Source organism: Myotis yumanensis, unplaced genomic scaffold (assembly GCF_028538775.1).
Source record: "Myotis yumanensis isolate MYYU_CA2020_CCGP unplaced genomic scaffold, mMyoYum1.0.hap1 SCAF_1, whole genome shotgun sequence".
NCBI lineage: Eukaryota > Metazoa > Chordata > Mammalia > Chiroptera > Vespertilionidae > Myotis > Myotis yumanensis.
In genome coordinates, this window is record NW_027223752.1 from 190,099,137 (window position 1) to 190,115,887 (window position 16,751).

The following is a 16,751-nucleotide window of genomic DNA, read 5'->3' on the forward strand; positions in this document are numbered from 1 at the left end:
ACTGGACTCATGTTGTTGGGGGCGACGCAAGCCCAGCATGCCGCACCCAGGCCTCTGGCCAGAGCCCCTCCCCTCCCTCTGTGCAGCCAAGGAGAGGACGCTGGGCTTGAATTGCCAGGGCAATGCCACCAGTGTCCTGCCCCGGCTGCTATGGGTGCCGCCATCGTTGTTGCGGAGTGATGGTTAATTTGCATATTACTATTTTATTAGATAGGATAGATTATATAGAATAGGATTGCTTAAATGCAGGGGAAAAGCCTTTTTCAGCAGGAGGAGATGCTCTTGGCAGACAAAAAAAACACATAATCCCTATATCCGGACTGATAGCCAACCATGTGCACTATACTGCCAAAGCGGTCATTAAAAAAATGAACCTCTTTCTTACACCTTACACCAAACAGCTGTTGCCCTTAAAATCCCTCCTCATTCCCCACCTTAGGTTCTGCCTTCGTGGTTCACCCAGATTAGGTTCTGATTGGTCAGTTTCTATGCCAGTCAGCATCAAAAGCTCCATCTACTAGAAAGCCATTGGCTCCTCACACTTCTCCCATATTAGGTTCTGATTGGTCAGTTTCGATGGCAGGCAGGGTCAAAAGCTCTCTGCCTCCTAGGCAGCCATTGGCTCCTGGCACTTCACCCAGATTTGGTTCTGATTGGTCGGTTTCTATGCCAGACAGTATCTCCAGGCCTATCTCTGGGCCTGATTAAAGAGGTGGGGCTGATCAGCAGCCCCGCAGAGGCCCAGAGAGAAACAGAGTCATGGCTGCTGGTAAAGCCCCGAGAGAAAGAGAGAGGCAATGGCTGATCAACAGCTGCCATTGAGGCTGCAGATCAGACCCTGCCTCTCTCTCTTCAGGCCTTTCTCCAGGCCTAATCTGCAGCCCCTCAGAAGTCAGTGCTGGGTCACCACAGCAACCTAGCACTGACTTCCAGTGTTAGGTTGAGCCTTCAGTCGTTATGAACCCTAGCTCATTATATATATACTAAAGGCCTGGTGCACAAAAATTTGTGCACTTGGGGGGGGCGGTCCCTCAGCCCAGCCTGTGCCCTCTCTCAGTCTGGGACCCCTCCGGGGATGACCACCTGCTGGCTGAGGCCTGCTCCCCAGGGGATTGGGCCTAAGATGGCAATCAGACATCCCTCTGGCAGCCTGGCAGCCCTTGGGGGATGTCCACTTGCCAGCGGGGAGAAGACCTAAGCTGCAGTCGGACATCCTTAGCGCTGCTGAGGAGGCAGGAGAGGCTCCCACCACCACCACTGTACTAGCAGCCATCAGCCTGGCTTGTGGCTGAGCAGAGCTCCCCCATGTGGGAGCACACTGACCACCAGAGGGCAGCTCCTGCATTGAGCGTCTGCCCCCTGGTGGTCAGTGTGTGTCATAGTGACCAGTCATTCCCAGTCTTTCTGCTGTTAGGGTCAGTTTGCATATTACCCTTTTACTGTAAAGGATAGAGGCCTGGTGCACCGGTGGTGGCCGGCTGGTTTGCCCTGAAGGGTGTCCCGGATCAGGGTGAGGGTCCTGCTTGGGTGCCTGGCCAGCCTGGATGAGGGGCTGATGGCTGTTTGCAGCTGGTCACACTCCCTTCAGGGTGGGCGTCTCCACTGGAGTGCCTGGCCAGCCTGGGTGAGAGGCTGATGGCTGTTTTCAGGCTTCTTGCACCCCCTTTCAGGTGGGGGTCCCCACTGGGGTCCCTGACCAGCCTGGATGAGGGGCTGAGGGCTGTTTTCAGGCTTCCCGCACCCCCTTCAGGGTGGGGGTCCCCACTGGGGTGCCTGGCCAGCCTGGATGAGGGGCTGATGGCTGTTTTCAGGCAGGCCAAGCCTGCAACTGAAGCTCCCAGTCTCTCCTTTTTTTCTTTTTTCTTTTCTTTTTATTCTGGGATTTATTTACCTTCTGTAATTGAAACTTTGTTGTGGCTCCAGCTCAGAGGCTGGCTGGCTGAAAGCAGGTATCTGGGGTTTGTTTAGCTTCTATAATTGCAACATTGTTGCTTAGACTGGAGTTCACAGACCGGCTGCGGCAGGCAGGGAACCTTGGCTTCCTCCATCACTGGAGCAAGCAAACCTCCTGTTCGCTTCAGCTGCCTGGCTGCTGGCCGCCATCTTTGTTGGCAGTTAATTTGCATATTGCCCTGATTAGCCAATGGGAAGCGTAGCAGAGGTATGGTTAATTACCATGTTTGTCTATTATTAGATAGGATATAGACTAGAGGCCCAGCACACACGAAATTGTGCGCGGTTAGGGTCCCTATGCCTAGCCTGGCCTCAGTCACGTGGCCTCTGCCGCCCTGCAACACTACGTGAAGCTCCCCACCCAGGGACATTCCGCAATGGTCATGGCCCCTCGACTGCTTCACGAGGCTCCTCCTGCCTTGCCACTGCCCCAGGAGGCTCCCCCGACCCTGCCACTGCTCTGCGAGGCTCCCCTCACCCCACCACTGCTCCATGCTGCTCCTCCACCCTGCCACACTCCACGAAATTCCCCCTGCCCTGCCACTGCTCTGTGAGGCTCCTCCCGCCCCACCATGCTCCAGGAAATTCCCCGCGCCCCACCACTGCTCCAGGACCCAGGACTTACTTCTACCACAGGCGGCCGGGACCCAGGACAGCAATTCAGCCCACTCACCAGTCCCCACCCACCAGAGCCTGCCTCGCGTGCAGCCTGGCATTTGGTCGTTCCTCTGGTCATTTTGGATGTGATAGACCCTGGCTCTTTATATATAGATGTTTATATTACTGAGCGTACTACCTAGTATATAATATATGTACAGTGTGGTGGTTCTTTTGATTATCCTGTTTTTAAAGGGGAAGTGGGAGGTATTAGAAAGTCAAGGTCATTGAAGTCACAGCCTTGCTGTATGGCATCTTACAAAAGCAAGTCTAAGACTACTGAGCACAGTGATGACATCATGGCAAAGGAAAGAGCAGTTACCAAATTGGGGGTGGTCCTGCATAATTTTGTAGATGATTTCTGAGGCTCTGGCACCTGGGGCTTCGGCCTGTAAGATCCTGTTGGTAATTTGCAGCATTCCCCCTTCCGGAACCCACACCATTGAATTGGCCACAAGCCGAAGACCTTTGTCATTCTAGAATAAGGAGAGAGTACAGAATTAGGTCCAAGCAAAATAAGAAAATATCAGTCCTTAAAAACATGTTATCAAGTACCACTGCTAATGATTGTCTAGTAAGAGAGATTCATGGCTTTAGAGTCACACTGTGAACTACAGTTGCTCGAACAACACAGGTTTGAACTGCATGAGTCCACTGATAAATGGTTTTGTTTTTACAATTGACCTGTGCTATCATTGACTGGTGCAGTTCAAACTGTGTTGTTCAAGGGTCACCTTGACAGTTAGGAATCTGCAACCAAGGTCAGGAACCCCATGCAAAGGGCTGAATTAAGTAATTCACGAAGTTTTGATTGTCAGGTGGTCAGCACCCAGCCCCACATTAAGAGTCAACTGTATATGTGTGTACACTATGTGTAGATATACATACATATACATATATATACATACATATATATATGTATATACACATATATGTATTTTTCTTGCATTTTCTTTTAATTTATCATGAGAAAATAACTTACTTCCTTCAGGAAGACTAAGTCTCTTCATTGCTTTCTATCATTTGTGCATCTACCTGTCCTTCCATTCTCCCTATCCATCCAAATTCAAGAACTATTCGTTCAGCTCTTTTGCTAGAGGGCTAAGGTATATAAGGATGGCTGAAATACAACTTCATTTTCAGAACTGACAGTCTGGTGGGGGAGACATGAATAATTAGGATGCATCACAAGTGATGCTCAATAAGAAGCTTAAGCAGAATGCTATGAGTGAATAAGGAAGGCAATCAATCAATTTTTCTTTTTCACATAGATGTTTCTTTCTTTTAAAAAAATTTTTTTTTTATTGATTTCAGAAAGGAATGAAGAGGGAGAGAGATAGAAACATCAATGATGAGAGAGGATCATTGATTGGCTGCCTCCTGCACATCCTACACTAGGGATCAAGTCTGCAACCATGACCTCCAGGTTCATGGATTGATGCTCAACCACTGAGCCACAATGTTTTTTTCTCTCTCTCCCTCTCCTTTCCTTCCTTGCTCTAAAATTCAATAAAAATATTTAAAAAAAATAAAAATTGGTAGTTATAAAATAGTCATGGGAAAGTAAGTAAAGCATAGGAAATAGAGTTGATAATTCTATATAATAAAAGCCTAATATTCTAACTGTCTGGTCGTCCATTCAACCAATCAAAGTGTAATATGTTAATGATATACTAAGGCCACTCAACCGCTCCCTATGACATGCACTGACCACCAGGAGGCAAACGCTCTGACCAGTAGGTTAGCTTGCTGCTGGCATCCGGCCAATCAGGACTGAGCAAGATGGGCCAGACACGTGCTGGAGCCCTCCTGTGGTCCCTCCCTGGCTGGCCAACCTCCTGTGTCTCTCCTGGCCCTGATCATGGACCGGTGGGGTCCCTCGGCCTGGCCTGCACCCTCTCACAATCTGGGACCCCTTGGGGGATGTCGGAGAGCTGGTTTCAGCCCGATCCTGCAGGCCAGGCCGAGAGACCCCACTGGTGCATGAATTCGTGCACAGAGCCTCTAGTATTATAATAACTATGTATGGTACCAGTTGGGGTACTGGAACTATCAAAGGGAACATGACATAAAGTATATGATTGTCTAACCACTAAATGGTACGCAAAACCAAAACATAATACATCTTTTTAAAAAAAAGGTTGAAAAAAAAAAAGAAGAATGACACTCTCTTGTTGGCTGGTAGAAGGCAAAAGCTGCTAAAAGACTCAATTTACACTGCAGGCCCTGTAAAGTCAGCACGAGTCTTGAGGAAGGAAATGGAATGATCAGATCTGGGTTGTGGAAAGCCTCCAGCAGCAAGCGTTGGAAGGGACTGGAGTTGGGTTATCTGGAGCTATGGAAACCCTTTGACACATTCTTACCAGGGCTCAGGTGAGAGAGGATGAGAAGGTAGTTGCAGTGGGAATGGATAGTTAAAAACAGATCCCAGAAACACCACAGAGGCCAAACTGACAGGCCTGGATGACTGAAAGCGAAGCCTTAGAAAGAACAGCTGGGAATAGCTGACTGGAAGGAGTCAGCCTAACTGCACTCCCGAGAAGGGACCATTGTAATTGCGAAAGCCAATGTCGTCAACAACACTGCCACTTCGATTGGCAAGGAGCGCACCTCTTCCAAAGCCTCCTAATTGACACTTTCCACGGATGAGATTAGTGAGGCGGCTCGTGTTCAGTTTTCAGTTTGTTTACATACTTTAAAAGTCAGTAAATCTGATATTTTAAAATATGGCGTTTCTGAACAGGTGGTTTTCTAAATTATTGTTATTACTTTCAAAAATGCTAACAAAGAGAACAGAGTAAACAGCACTCCCAGTGGGGAGCATTCAGAACAGAAGACAACATACTCTTTCCAGTCACCTGACAGGAGAGCACTTGCCCCTGTCAGGAGAGGTCACAGCTATTTTCACCAGGAAACTGAGTCAAACAGCGCCCAGGAGAACAACAGCCAGGGCACCTTCGATTGTGATGAATGCCTGGGAGCAAAATCCCGGAGAGCTTTCTCCTTTCACAATTGATATAGAATATTATTTACAAAAATATCATCGTGTGTTAAGAACCTGGCATGTCCTCTACCAGAACTCTGGGGGAAAAGGCCCTGTTAACTCTAGCAGAATTTTACAAAACATAATACACTTGGACCCAGGGGTCTCAACTGCTAAAAAGCCTCGTCAACTTTGATTATGGTTACAGAGATCAGCCATACACCAAAGACCACAATCTTGGACTGACAAGGCAATGTGGCTTTTCATATTCCAAGCAAGTAAGCACCGGGACTCGAATGCATGTCCCAGACACCTCTCTTACTTGACTATACTTTATCAGCACAACCCCCTACAATTCCTGTGTGAGGACATTTTTAGGAGACAGTAATCCTTGCAAGTTGGCGTTCAGAGATCAGCGACGTCTAAAAGTGCATTAGTAGTTAAGAATCTCAGGCACCTACCCCAGACTTCTGCATCAGACCTTCTGAATTAGAATCTGCATTTTAGTTTTGTTCATCAGCTGTATTAAAGTATACGTGACCAATAAAAACTGTATATATTTAAGGAATACAATGTGATGTTTTGATGTATGTATGTATATCTCACATAGCTATGACTTTTTTGGTGTGCTAAAAACATGATCACTCTCTTACCAAATTTCAAATATAAAATACGTTTTTATCAAGTACCAGAGGCTCAGTGCACAAAATTTGTGCACTGGTAGGGTCCTTAGTGGCTGCTGGGTGCTGGCCGGGTACTCCCTCCCTTCCCCCGGCCAGCCGGCCCCCTGGTCAAACTCCCGGAAGAACTCCGGTGGAGGGGACAATTTGCATACTACACTTTTATAATGTAGGATAGTTCCCATGCTGTATATTAGATCTCTAGAAGCTATTCATCCCTTATAACTGAACCTTTGTATCCTTTGACCAACATCTTTCCATTTCCCCAACCCCCAGAAACTACCATTCTACTCTGCTTTTATGAGTTTAAGTTTTTGAGATTCCAAATTTAAGTGAGATCATGTAGTATGTGTCTTTCTGTATCTGGTTTCTTTTACTTAGGATAATGTCCTTCGGGCTCATCCATGCTGTCACAAATGGCAGGATTTCCTTCCCTTTTAAGGCTGAACAACATTCCATCGTGCATACGGACCACATTTTCTTTATCCATTTATCCACTGAAGGACACTTAGATTGCTTCCATATCTTGGCTATTGTGAATAATGTTGCGATTAACATGGGAGTGCAGATACCTCTTCAAGACTCTGATTCCATTTTGATTGGATAAACACCCAGAAGTGGGAATGCTGGATTATATGGTAATTCAATTTTTAACTATTTTAGAAATCTCCTTACTGTTTTTCAAAGTGGCTACCTCAGTTTACATTCCCACCAATGGCGTATAAAGGTTCTCTTTTCAGCACACCCTCACCAACACTTGTTACCTTTTATCTTTTTAGTAATAGCCATTCTAACAGGTGTGAAGTGATATCTCATTGTGGCTTTGATTTGTATTTCTCTGGTGATTAGTGACATTGAGCACCTTTTCATGTACCTGTTGGCTACTGTATGTCTTCTTCTGAGAAATATCTATGCAAGTCTCTAGCCCATTTTTAATCAAGTTGCTTTGTCGCTATTGAGCTGTTTTAGTTCCTTGTATATTTTAGATACTAATCTCTTATCAGATATATGGTTTCAAATATTTTCTCCCATTCCAGAAGTTGCCTTTTCATTTTGTAGATTGTTTCCTTTGCTGCGCAGCTTTTTAGTTTGATGCATTTGCACATGCATTTTAACAAGATTCCAATGAGATATGGAGTCACGTGAGACACATGGTCTAGGGCAGAGCTCATGATGGGTCTGGAATGATTTTCCCAAAAGTGCACAGGCAGGCATTTAGTATGGTTATGTTTATAACAGGACTAGTAGCCAGATGCATGAAATTCATGCACGTGAGGGGGCGGGGGTGTTCCTCAGCCCGGCCTGCACCCTCTCCAATCTGGAACCCCTTGGGGGATGTCCGGCCTAAACCGGCAGTTGGACATCCCTCTCGCAATCTGGGACTGCTGGCTCCTAACCGCTCACCTGCCTGCCTGCCTGATCCCCCCTAACCAATCTGCCTGCCAGCCTGATTGCCCCAAACTGCCCCCCTGCCAGCCTGCTCACCCCCAACTGCCCCCCTGCTGGCCTGCTTGCCCCCAACTGGTCCCCCGTGCTGGCCTGCTGGCCCTCTGCTGCCCCCCTGCTGGCCTGCTTGGCCCCAACTGACACCCCCCTTGCTGGCCTACTCACCCCCAACTGCACCCCCGCTGGTCTGCTCACCCCCAACTGGTCCCTCCTGCTGGCCTGCTTGCCCCCAAGTTCCCCCACTGCCAGCTTGATCACCCCCAACTGCCCTTCCCTCCTGGCCTGATTGCCCCTAACTGCTTCTGCCTCAGCCCTGCCACTATGGCTTTGTCTGGGTGGTAGCCACGGAGCCTGGCTTGGCTTCCTGGGTCGCTGGGGTGATCCAGGAAGCCAAGCCTCCCACCTGCTCTGGCTGGCTCCATGGCTTCGTGGATCTGGCCGGCTCCTCCATCTTTGTCACGTCAATTTGCATATCCCCTCCTTATTGGCTGTGGGCGCCGCCATCTTTATCGCAAAGTGATGGTTAATTTGCATATGACTCTTTTATTAGATAGGACCATACATATTCCTCTATTTCTTAATTATTTGTTTATAGTACTTAAAGAAGAAACAGACAACTATCTAAGGAAAAGGATAATTCTTCCTATTCATTATGATGAAGATGGTTTTTCAGTTGTTTTCTTTTGGGAGATGGTGCAGGAAAGATTTAAAAAGAGATGAATAGCAAGCTATATACACTATTTTTCTATAGCCAAAGTGTCTAAAAGCCAAAAATTGCCCCAATGGGTCTGACATTTACAATTTCTTTACCTCCTTGTAGGTTTTTTTTCTTCTGCACAATGGTGCATATATCCCTGTAAATTCAAGAAATCTGCCTTAATATCAATTGACTGATCTTCTGCCTAGTGATGTTTTATATATCCTTCAGGGTATCACATTATAAGGCAATGAAATCCCAACAACAGATTAAGGGGGCATAATTAAAACAGTGCTTTAAATTAAAAAGTTCATTTCACAGGACAGAAGACATACAGAAATGCTGGTAATAAAGTTTTGCCATTGTTTATTGTATTACAAATAAAAATATTAATGTTGTAAACCAAATTATAATAATCCCACAAATACAATGAAATCCTCCCCACTTCTAAATTAAAGCTTGGGACAAAATGATGAGCTCAAATGATAGTGTACCTCAACTCCAGGCCAAAATATTTAAGATAAAAAATTTTAAACTTAAACAGAAAATGACTATAATTGGATATAATCTATGTCAATGTCAACACTAATGTTTTATTTATTCTATAAATATACCTTAGTTTGCAAAGGCTCATTTATGCCATAGCTTTTATTTTACTTTTTAAATGTATCTTTATTGTTGAAAGTATTACAGAGGTTCCCCCTTTTTTCCCCACTGACCCTTTCTCACCTCCACCTTCCCCCCACCCCCCTCAAGGTCTTTACACTATTATCTATGTCCAGGAGTTATGCATATACCCATATAAGTTCTTTGATAAATCTCTCCCCACCCACCCTTCCATCCCTTAATCTTGTAGATCTTAGGGAAGGATCATGCAGGGTGGCGCATGTAAGGTGAAACTTTGATGCTATTTACCAAGATGAAGAATAATGTTTTTGTGTTTGTCAATGTGTGTATGAAGAAGCTTTGCTCCCTCAGGTCAAGAATATAGAACCTTCTCTTCATGTAGATTTAACTGCTTTATAAACAAACAAACAAATAATTTTTTTTGGAATCAACAAAGATTTTTTAAATGTATACTTTGAGTGATACATCTTAAAGACACTACATTGAACAACTTAAGCAAGTCCAAAAAAGGTGAAACCCTAACATGTGATAAGGATTTATTTACGACATAGACTCTTCTTGAGAAAAATAAACAATTTTTGTGCCATTGATATTTATAATTCTCACAAACATCCTAATTATCAAACTGTATCCCTGCAAGACAACCAATGGGAGGAAAGCTTTAAAGAAAATTGAAGAAGGGTTCAATGGGGGGAAAACAGGTCATATGTAAAACTTTTAACAATAAAGATTTTTAAAAATAAAGAAAATTGAGGGCAAGCACAGCAGGGCTTTTAGCTGCACAGGAGCCTTTCCAAGGTCAGACAGCCAGAACGGACTCTCAATAATTGAATTTTCCATTAGGTTCATAAGCATGACACTCGGGGGCTTTTAACATCAAAGCATTACCCAGTTGCAGAAAATAACTGTTCAAACAACAACAAACGAGGTCAGAAGGATCATCAGATTTATTGCCAATGTGGAAAAAGACACACGATTTTCAGAGATGCCTTAATTAATAAAAAGGAAGGTAATTCTTTGAAAGCCCAGCGGTGGAGAGTAATTCGCCAATAAGCTTGACTTTTCCCTGCCCACACTTTTAGCCCTTATTAAAAGCTGAACTGCTTTAGAATAGTACATCTAGCAGGCTTGGTTTTGCTAATCCACCCAATTAATGAAGCCTGTTCAGCACAGCATTCTTTATTACTTCTTAATCTTTTTTATTTCTTTTGCCTCCTCCCTTCAACAGAACATGTTTCAGCACCACCCCTGAGTCTGTTCCCTCCTCAACCACTCAATAAAGGCCTGGAAGGTGACAGTCGAGTTTACTCCCTGCCAGGCCAAGCATAAAAACATAATCTTGGGAAGTGATGTAGAACTTGAGAAACAAGAATGGAACCGACAGTGCCCATCCTCAGTCCCAAACGGGCTACCCCAGCACCAGCAGAGATGCTCTGAAGGCTTCTCATCTGGTGCAAGAGATCCATTCAAAGGCAGGACACAGGCACTCCATCCATCTATCTACCCACCCAACAAAAACCTACTAAACTCCTACGTTTGACCTGGCTCAAAAGAGTCAGACTGAAATAGTTTCTGCTCTCACAAAGCTTCCTTTTTCTATCTCTTCTTCCTTTCCATCAATCTTACCAGGTTAAGTTTTCTGTTGAACAACACCAGGATTAATTTGTACATCCATTCACTAGGAATTAGACCTAAATCCCTTGGCCATTCCATTTAAGCCACCAGCTAGACATCAGCACAGTAACTGGCCACACTCCAAATTTAACACACAGGTAGCCTCAGGGTAAGGACTTGGATGCCCATTTTCAGAAGTAGCTATCAGAAGGAAGTCAGTCATGTCTGACCTCACATCTACTGGAAACTATTAACAGTTGGGGCAATTTTTTTCTTCGTGGGCTCCATAAGTAGACTTATGGTCACAAATAGCTTCATTTGTAACAAGATGTGCTGAGCCCAGAGGGAAGATTTCAGGAGGTTTCAGGCCTAGACTGCTTGAAAAGGACATTGAGAAAATGACTAACTTATTGTATCCATTCAGTCCATTAAGGGGATAAGATAATATATGACCAAAATATTGAAAAAGATGGACTAGAATGAAAAGACCCATGAGGTTAAGTGTGAGGAGCTGGAACACACTTGAATTGAATTCTCAGTTCCAGCGCTAAATGCCTTAATAAAAAATGTTTTAAGCCTCTAAATATGTTCAAACTTCCATTTTAGTTTCCTCTTTTGAAAGATTAGACATAATAATTGCACAAACATCCTAAAATGATTATAAAGATAAAATGAAATAATTTACATTAAGCATTAGTGCCCAATAAAGATTAAAAAACAAAACAAACAAAAACACCTGCCACCCATAGTAAAATTTCCTTTATAAGAAATAAGGTCATATAAGTTTTATTCTAATCTTCTTTACTAAGATATTGTAAAGATCAGTAGAATAAATAAGAGGAAACATACTTTGAATTCCTTCAAAACCTGTAGTATATGTTTATAAAACATTATCAGTATTACAGAGGCAAATTTATTAGTAGTACATTCAGATGAATGTTGGGGCTCTGTCCACTGGTTTCATTACCCCAATTCATTGGCCTATAAACCACTAGTTCACCTGATGGACAGTTAAGCACAGCATGACAGGGGATGAGAGATGGCAGGGGAAGGAGGGATAGACACCATAAATAGCAACATGACTCTCAATATAACACCACAAGGATTCTCAAGTTCTGTGCTTATGCCTTACTTATACAGTAAAACTCTTTCTTTCTTTCTTTCTTTCTTTCTTTCTTTCTTTCTTTCTTTCCTCAAAGCAGCAAAAATCCTAGAAATACCCTTCAACCTTAGGACTTCAACCTTGCACACAATTACTGTGTAGGACAGTGAACTGAGCTCCACACATGGAGACTGAAGCCACGGTAAGGAAGGCAGCTGCTAGGGTTGCACTGAAGTCTTGTAACAATCTTTGAAAAGAAACCACAAAAGAAAGAAAGGAAACTTTCTGTGTCTGTATAGACTTCATCTCTTCAGAACTAAACCTCATTTCCCAGGGCGATTGTGAGAGGGTGATAATTAGGATTAGCTACAAGGTGGCTATCTGCCAACTCTGTCTTATAATCAGCCTTCAGTTACTCCCATCTATCTCACCATCCCTGTTTTCAGCAGCTGAAAATAATGAGACAAGAGCCTGAGAAACTAGAGAGCAGACCATCTTAGATTCAGATATTCACCTTCATGAGGATCAATCACAAATTTTGAGTGATCACTGCTGAGAAAGTGACAAGCGATCAATCTCTTTAGCTGATCACTAATGACCTTTCATTAGGTAACGATATTTGGAATGAAAAGTTTCAAAAAGTTATGTATCTCAGTCTACCATCATGGAAAAGGTCATTCTTTTTATAACAGAGAAAAGAGCTTCTAATGAAGTATCATCAAGTAATAAATGGTTTAGAAAATATTTTTCAATAGATCTCTTAGATTTAGCTCACTATTTCCCTAAAATATGATAGATATCCCAAGAATCCTATATAATAAAACCCTAATATGCAAATCGACCAAATGTTGAAACGACTGGCCGCTATGACAAGCACTGACCACCAGGGGGCAGACCTCAATGCAGGAGCTGACCCCTGGTGGTCAGTATGCTCCCACAGGGGGAGCACTGCTCAGCCAGAAGCTGAGCTCACAGCTGGCGAGCACAGCAGCAGTGGCAGGAGCCTCTCCCACCTCCGAGGCAGCGCTTAGGAGCAGTCAGCCTGGCTCACAGCTGGTGAGTGCAGTGGTGGTGGTGGTGGAAGCCTTGCCGGCATAGGCCTGCTCAGCAGCCCTAGGCCAGCAGGCGGACATCCACCGAGGTGTCCCAGACTGTGAGAGGGAGCAGGCCAGGCTGAGGACCCACCCCCGCCCCGCCGCCCGAGTGCATGAATTTCATGCACCAGGCCTCTAGTATTTTATGAAAGACATGAATGAAATTTTATAAAATGGTTACATATTATTTTTAACATTATAGAAAAAAGTATACGTTAAACCCATGATTTCACAACTATTGTTTATTAGGATGAGGGCACAGTAAAATAGGAAGTTGATTCAAAGTAAATGACAGGGCAGGTGCTTGCACATATGGCAAAAACATACAGAAATAGCACAGGAATGACTCAGGCTGAGAAACACTGCTTCTACCCCATAGGCCAATGATTCCTATCATAACTAAGAAAGAGTTCCCACTCCTGCTTCTGTGGGCTAACAGAACAGCTGAACTCATCCTTTTTGATGCATTATGAGACCTGGACTATGAGCTTTACATATTTCATGAACTGTTTTGGAAGAGCAGACAAGAACGGGGGTGCATTCGATTATGATCATGCTTAGGCAGGAGACAAAAGGATCCGTGGACAATGAAGCACTTTTATGGAAGGAAGTCAACATAAAGATTCAAAAGTTTACCTTTTCTAGAGAGAATGGGGCCAGGTTTTTTCAAATCAAAGGTGCTCCTAACAAAATATATACTGCTCCTGGGATTCAGTAATATGTTCTCTTCATCTTTGAATGTCCTAAGTATCCCCATAATAGGTGCTTAACAAATGGAATAAATAACCACCCATATCTTTATGAAATTAAAAAATGATATCATCAACAAAATTTAACATCTAGGAGAAAGGAAATGGTACCTTTGGGAATGACACGTACCTTGGGCACAATCTTCACGTGGAACAGTATATTTTGGAAAGAGTATCCATCATTGGCTTGCAAGACTGCAACATCAGATGTGCTATCCAAACCATCGTGAGCGTAGTAGAGAAGGCCCCTGGAGACTTCATCCAGCCGGAACTGATAGACAGGGGTTGCAGGGGACTGAAGTGTTTGAAGCAATTGGCCATGAAGTGGAGGATCCAGCACTTCAACTATCACATCCTGTGGATTGTCATCATCTCGGATGTCAAGCAGCTGGGTGGTGATGGTTCCCCTCTCTCCTCTGCTAATGTGGAGAGCCTCATTTCTCAGGACATAGGGGGGCTGTGGAATGAAGGAGAAGAAGAGAAAGAAAGCATTGAGCAGGAAAAGAGAGGACCACCCAGTGGGCTAGATATCAGTTGTGTGCAACCTAATTGATATTTTGATGCTTTTTACAGAACTCTAGATGTTCTAGCAAAGTGCCAAACTATTGCATATTCACAGTATTTGTCAAAGATAGGATTGGTCATAGGAATCACAGCAAATAAGGTTCACATCTCTGATTCTGGAGGCATCTCTAGCCACTTCAGGACTACAGCATTCATCAGAGGCCACCAAGGAGAACTGCTTGCTTCTAAATCTTTGAAGTCTCTGCTGTCTTGAGTTATACCACATCCCCTTCGCTGTAACTGTGATCAGATCAGGGTCAGGCAACCCGGTCAGTTGTCTGCATCCAAGAGATGCTAAAAGACGTATGGAATTTTTGCATTTGTGTTGGCAGTTGAGAACTTCATTCCAGTCCATGTTGCAGCATGCTGACTTTGAGTAAGATAATTTTGCATTCTGAATTCATGCTATTTCTGGTCCCTCCCAGTAATTTTCTTCAAGCTGTTTCATTCATATCTTGAAGGGACCCAACCCAGCTCAGGTTATAAATCCTGACAAGATCCTGATCTGAGTAAGGCAAGCACCTGGTTAATTCAAGTGGCACTGCTCATATAGCAAATTTTAATATGTTTCCTTAGGATTATCAGGTGTACTCTTACCAACTTGAGTAAGCAGATAAAATGTTCCTTCACAAAGATAAAAGTTAATGAACCGTAATAGAAAAAAATCCCTGAAAAAAAAATATATGTCAAGGCCAGAAGCCAAAAAAAACATTCTCTCAGTTTTTTATATCCTCTGAAGTTGAACCATCTAGGACTTTTCTCAGCACATTGCCTTCTTTAATCCAAATGGCTTTCTTTTAAAATTAGCCCTCCTGACCTTCTGGGAATTTCAATATCTATTAGAGTAATGTCTAATGAATGCATGATTATAATAATCACATAATGGGAAACTAGAAAATAGCTACTGAGAATTCCCAAGTGAAAACTCAAAGCTGTGATTCTACACATGGGAATGAAAGGCCTCTTGGTTTCTAAAAAGAGAAGTCAAAGGTGATATCAAAACCCATAAATGGAAAAGATTGACTTAACTTACATGAGAAAAGGCCATGGAGCCTCAAGACCATGTTCAAATATCACAGAAATGTAAAGGAACAAAAATAAGTTAAAATTCATTTCTAAAATCCCATTTTTGAACAGTTAAAATGATAAAAGTTTCTCATAAATAAAATAAAAATGTGCCCACACTATCTACTCACTTGATTTCAGGAAAACAACAAATATAAGGGAACCATCAGATCTCACCATCTCAGTGAGAAATCCACTTGCTTACACCTACACTAGGCCTTTTATTCACATGTTTAGCGTAACTATATCACACAAACAAAAAGAACAAAACAAAACTCCTAAGCTTAAGTACTGAAAAACATCTAAGCCAATAAGTCCTGAGGCTTGATGTCACCCTCTGGCCCATATTTACAGAGATCACATTTTAGCTACAATTAAAACAAAATTCATACTCTTAGCTTAACTCTGAGATCAAATTAATTTAGGACCAATTTCTAATCATTCCTTAATTTCAGTCCATCCCTGAAGTGAGAATGCCATCAAGAAGAGCTGAGCTGGGCTGCTCATATCATTTGGCAGCCGCTTCTGGTTCAAAGTCTATGGTCCTATAAGCATAACTAATGGACATAAGACACTGGGGTTAAGGGAGGGCAGGGGTTTGTCAAGGGCGGGGGGGAAAAAAGGACACTTATGTAATACCCTTTGTAATACTTTTAGCGAAAAAAAAAAAAAAGTCTATGGTCCTTTCATTTTCGGACCAAAGATATAAAAATATCAGTTTAAAAACAATGACCTCATGTCCTTCCTTGAATCATGTCTAATACGCTCCTGAGATCTGGATATTTAGGTAGCCTTGGCTCCCCATGATGTCCCTTTCTCTTGCCATTCACAACTTAAGAGTATATCTATCTTCCTGCTCTCTTTGCACATTTCAGATGTTCAAATTCTCAAGCCCAATTACTCAGAGTTTCTACCACTATATGTATTCTGCACACATAAGTACAACTTGACAGAGATGAGTGATGAGAAGAGAAGAATCATCACACTGAGTTTTACAACAGCTACCATGATTTCCTCCGACCAGTGCTTGGCTGATGACCCACAGGCACAACATTTAAGAATATCCTTAATAAGATCATCTAACTACTGCCAACTAAGATAAATGCAGTCTGGCTGCATAGTAGATAGGCAAAAGTAGCCAACATAATCCCATACCCATGAGAAAGAAACATTTACAAAACCAACTCATCTAAGAATAAGGAAAGTCTTAAGAACTAGAACCACTTCAAATTATTATGATGGGCTAGTTTCCGATTCAGTATAGCAAAGATGGCACCATAATCTAATGATCACGAACAAAGAATATGCATTCAGAGTTAATGAGCACAGATCTTGGCTCTCTATTGATTAGGTATATCACCATAGACAAGTTACTTAAGCTTCCTGTGACTTAGAGTTCTCACTTGTAAATTGGGGATAATAATACCTCATGGGGATGGCATGAGGATTAAATGAGAAACACTACAAAGAGTACTGCAGATGTATTAGTAATGGTTGCTGCTACTGTTATTGCCTAGAAG

The 16,751-nt window shown here is 43.1% G+C and overlaps 1 protein-coding gene across 1 annotated transcript in view; it reads right to left on the reverse strand.

Moving 5' to 3' along the window:
- Positions 1–16,751, reverse strand: part of FRAS1 (Fraser extracellular matrix complex subunit 1) — a 444,205-nt gene that overhangs the window by 133,982 nt on the left and 293,472 nt on the right. The window contains exons 29-30 of the mRNA XM_070394313.1: positions 13,733–14,059; positions 2,933–3,086 (exon numbers count right to left, since the gene is read on the reverse strand). Coding sequence (XP_070250414.1) covers positions 2,933–3,086; positions 13,733–14,059 — 481 coding nt within the window. The remainder of the gene's footprint in view (positions 1–2,932; positions 3,087–13,732; positions 14,060–16,751) is intronic.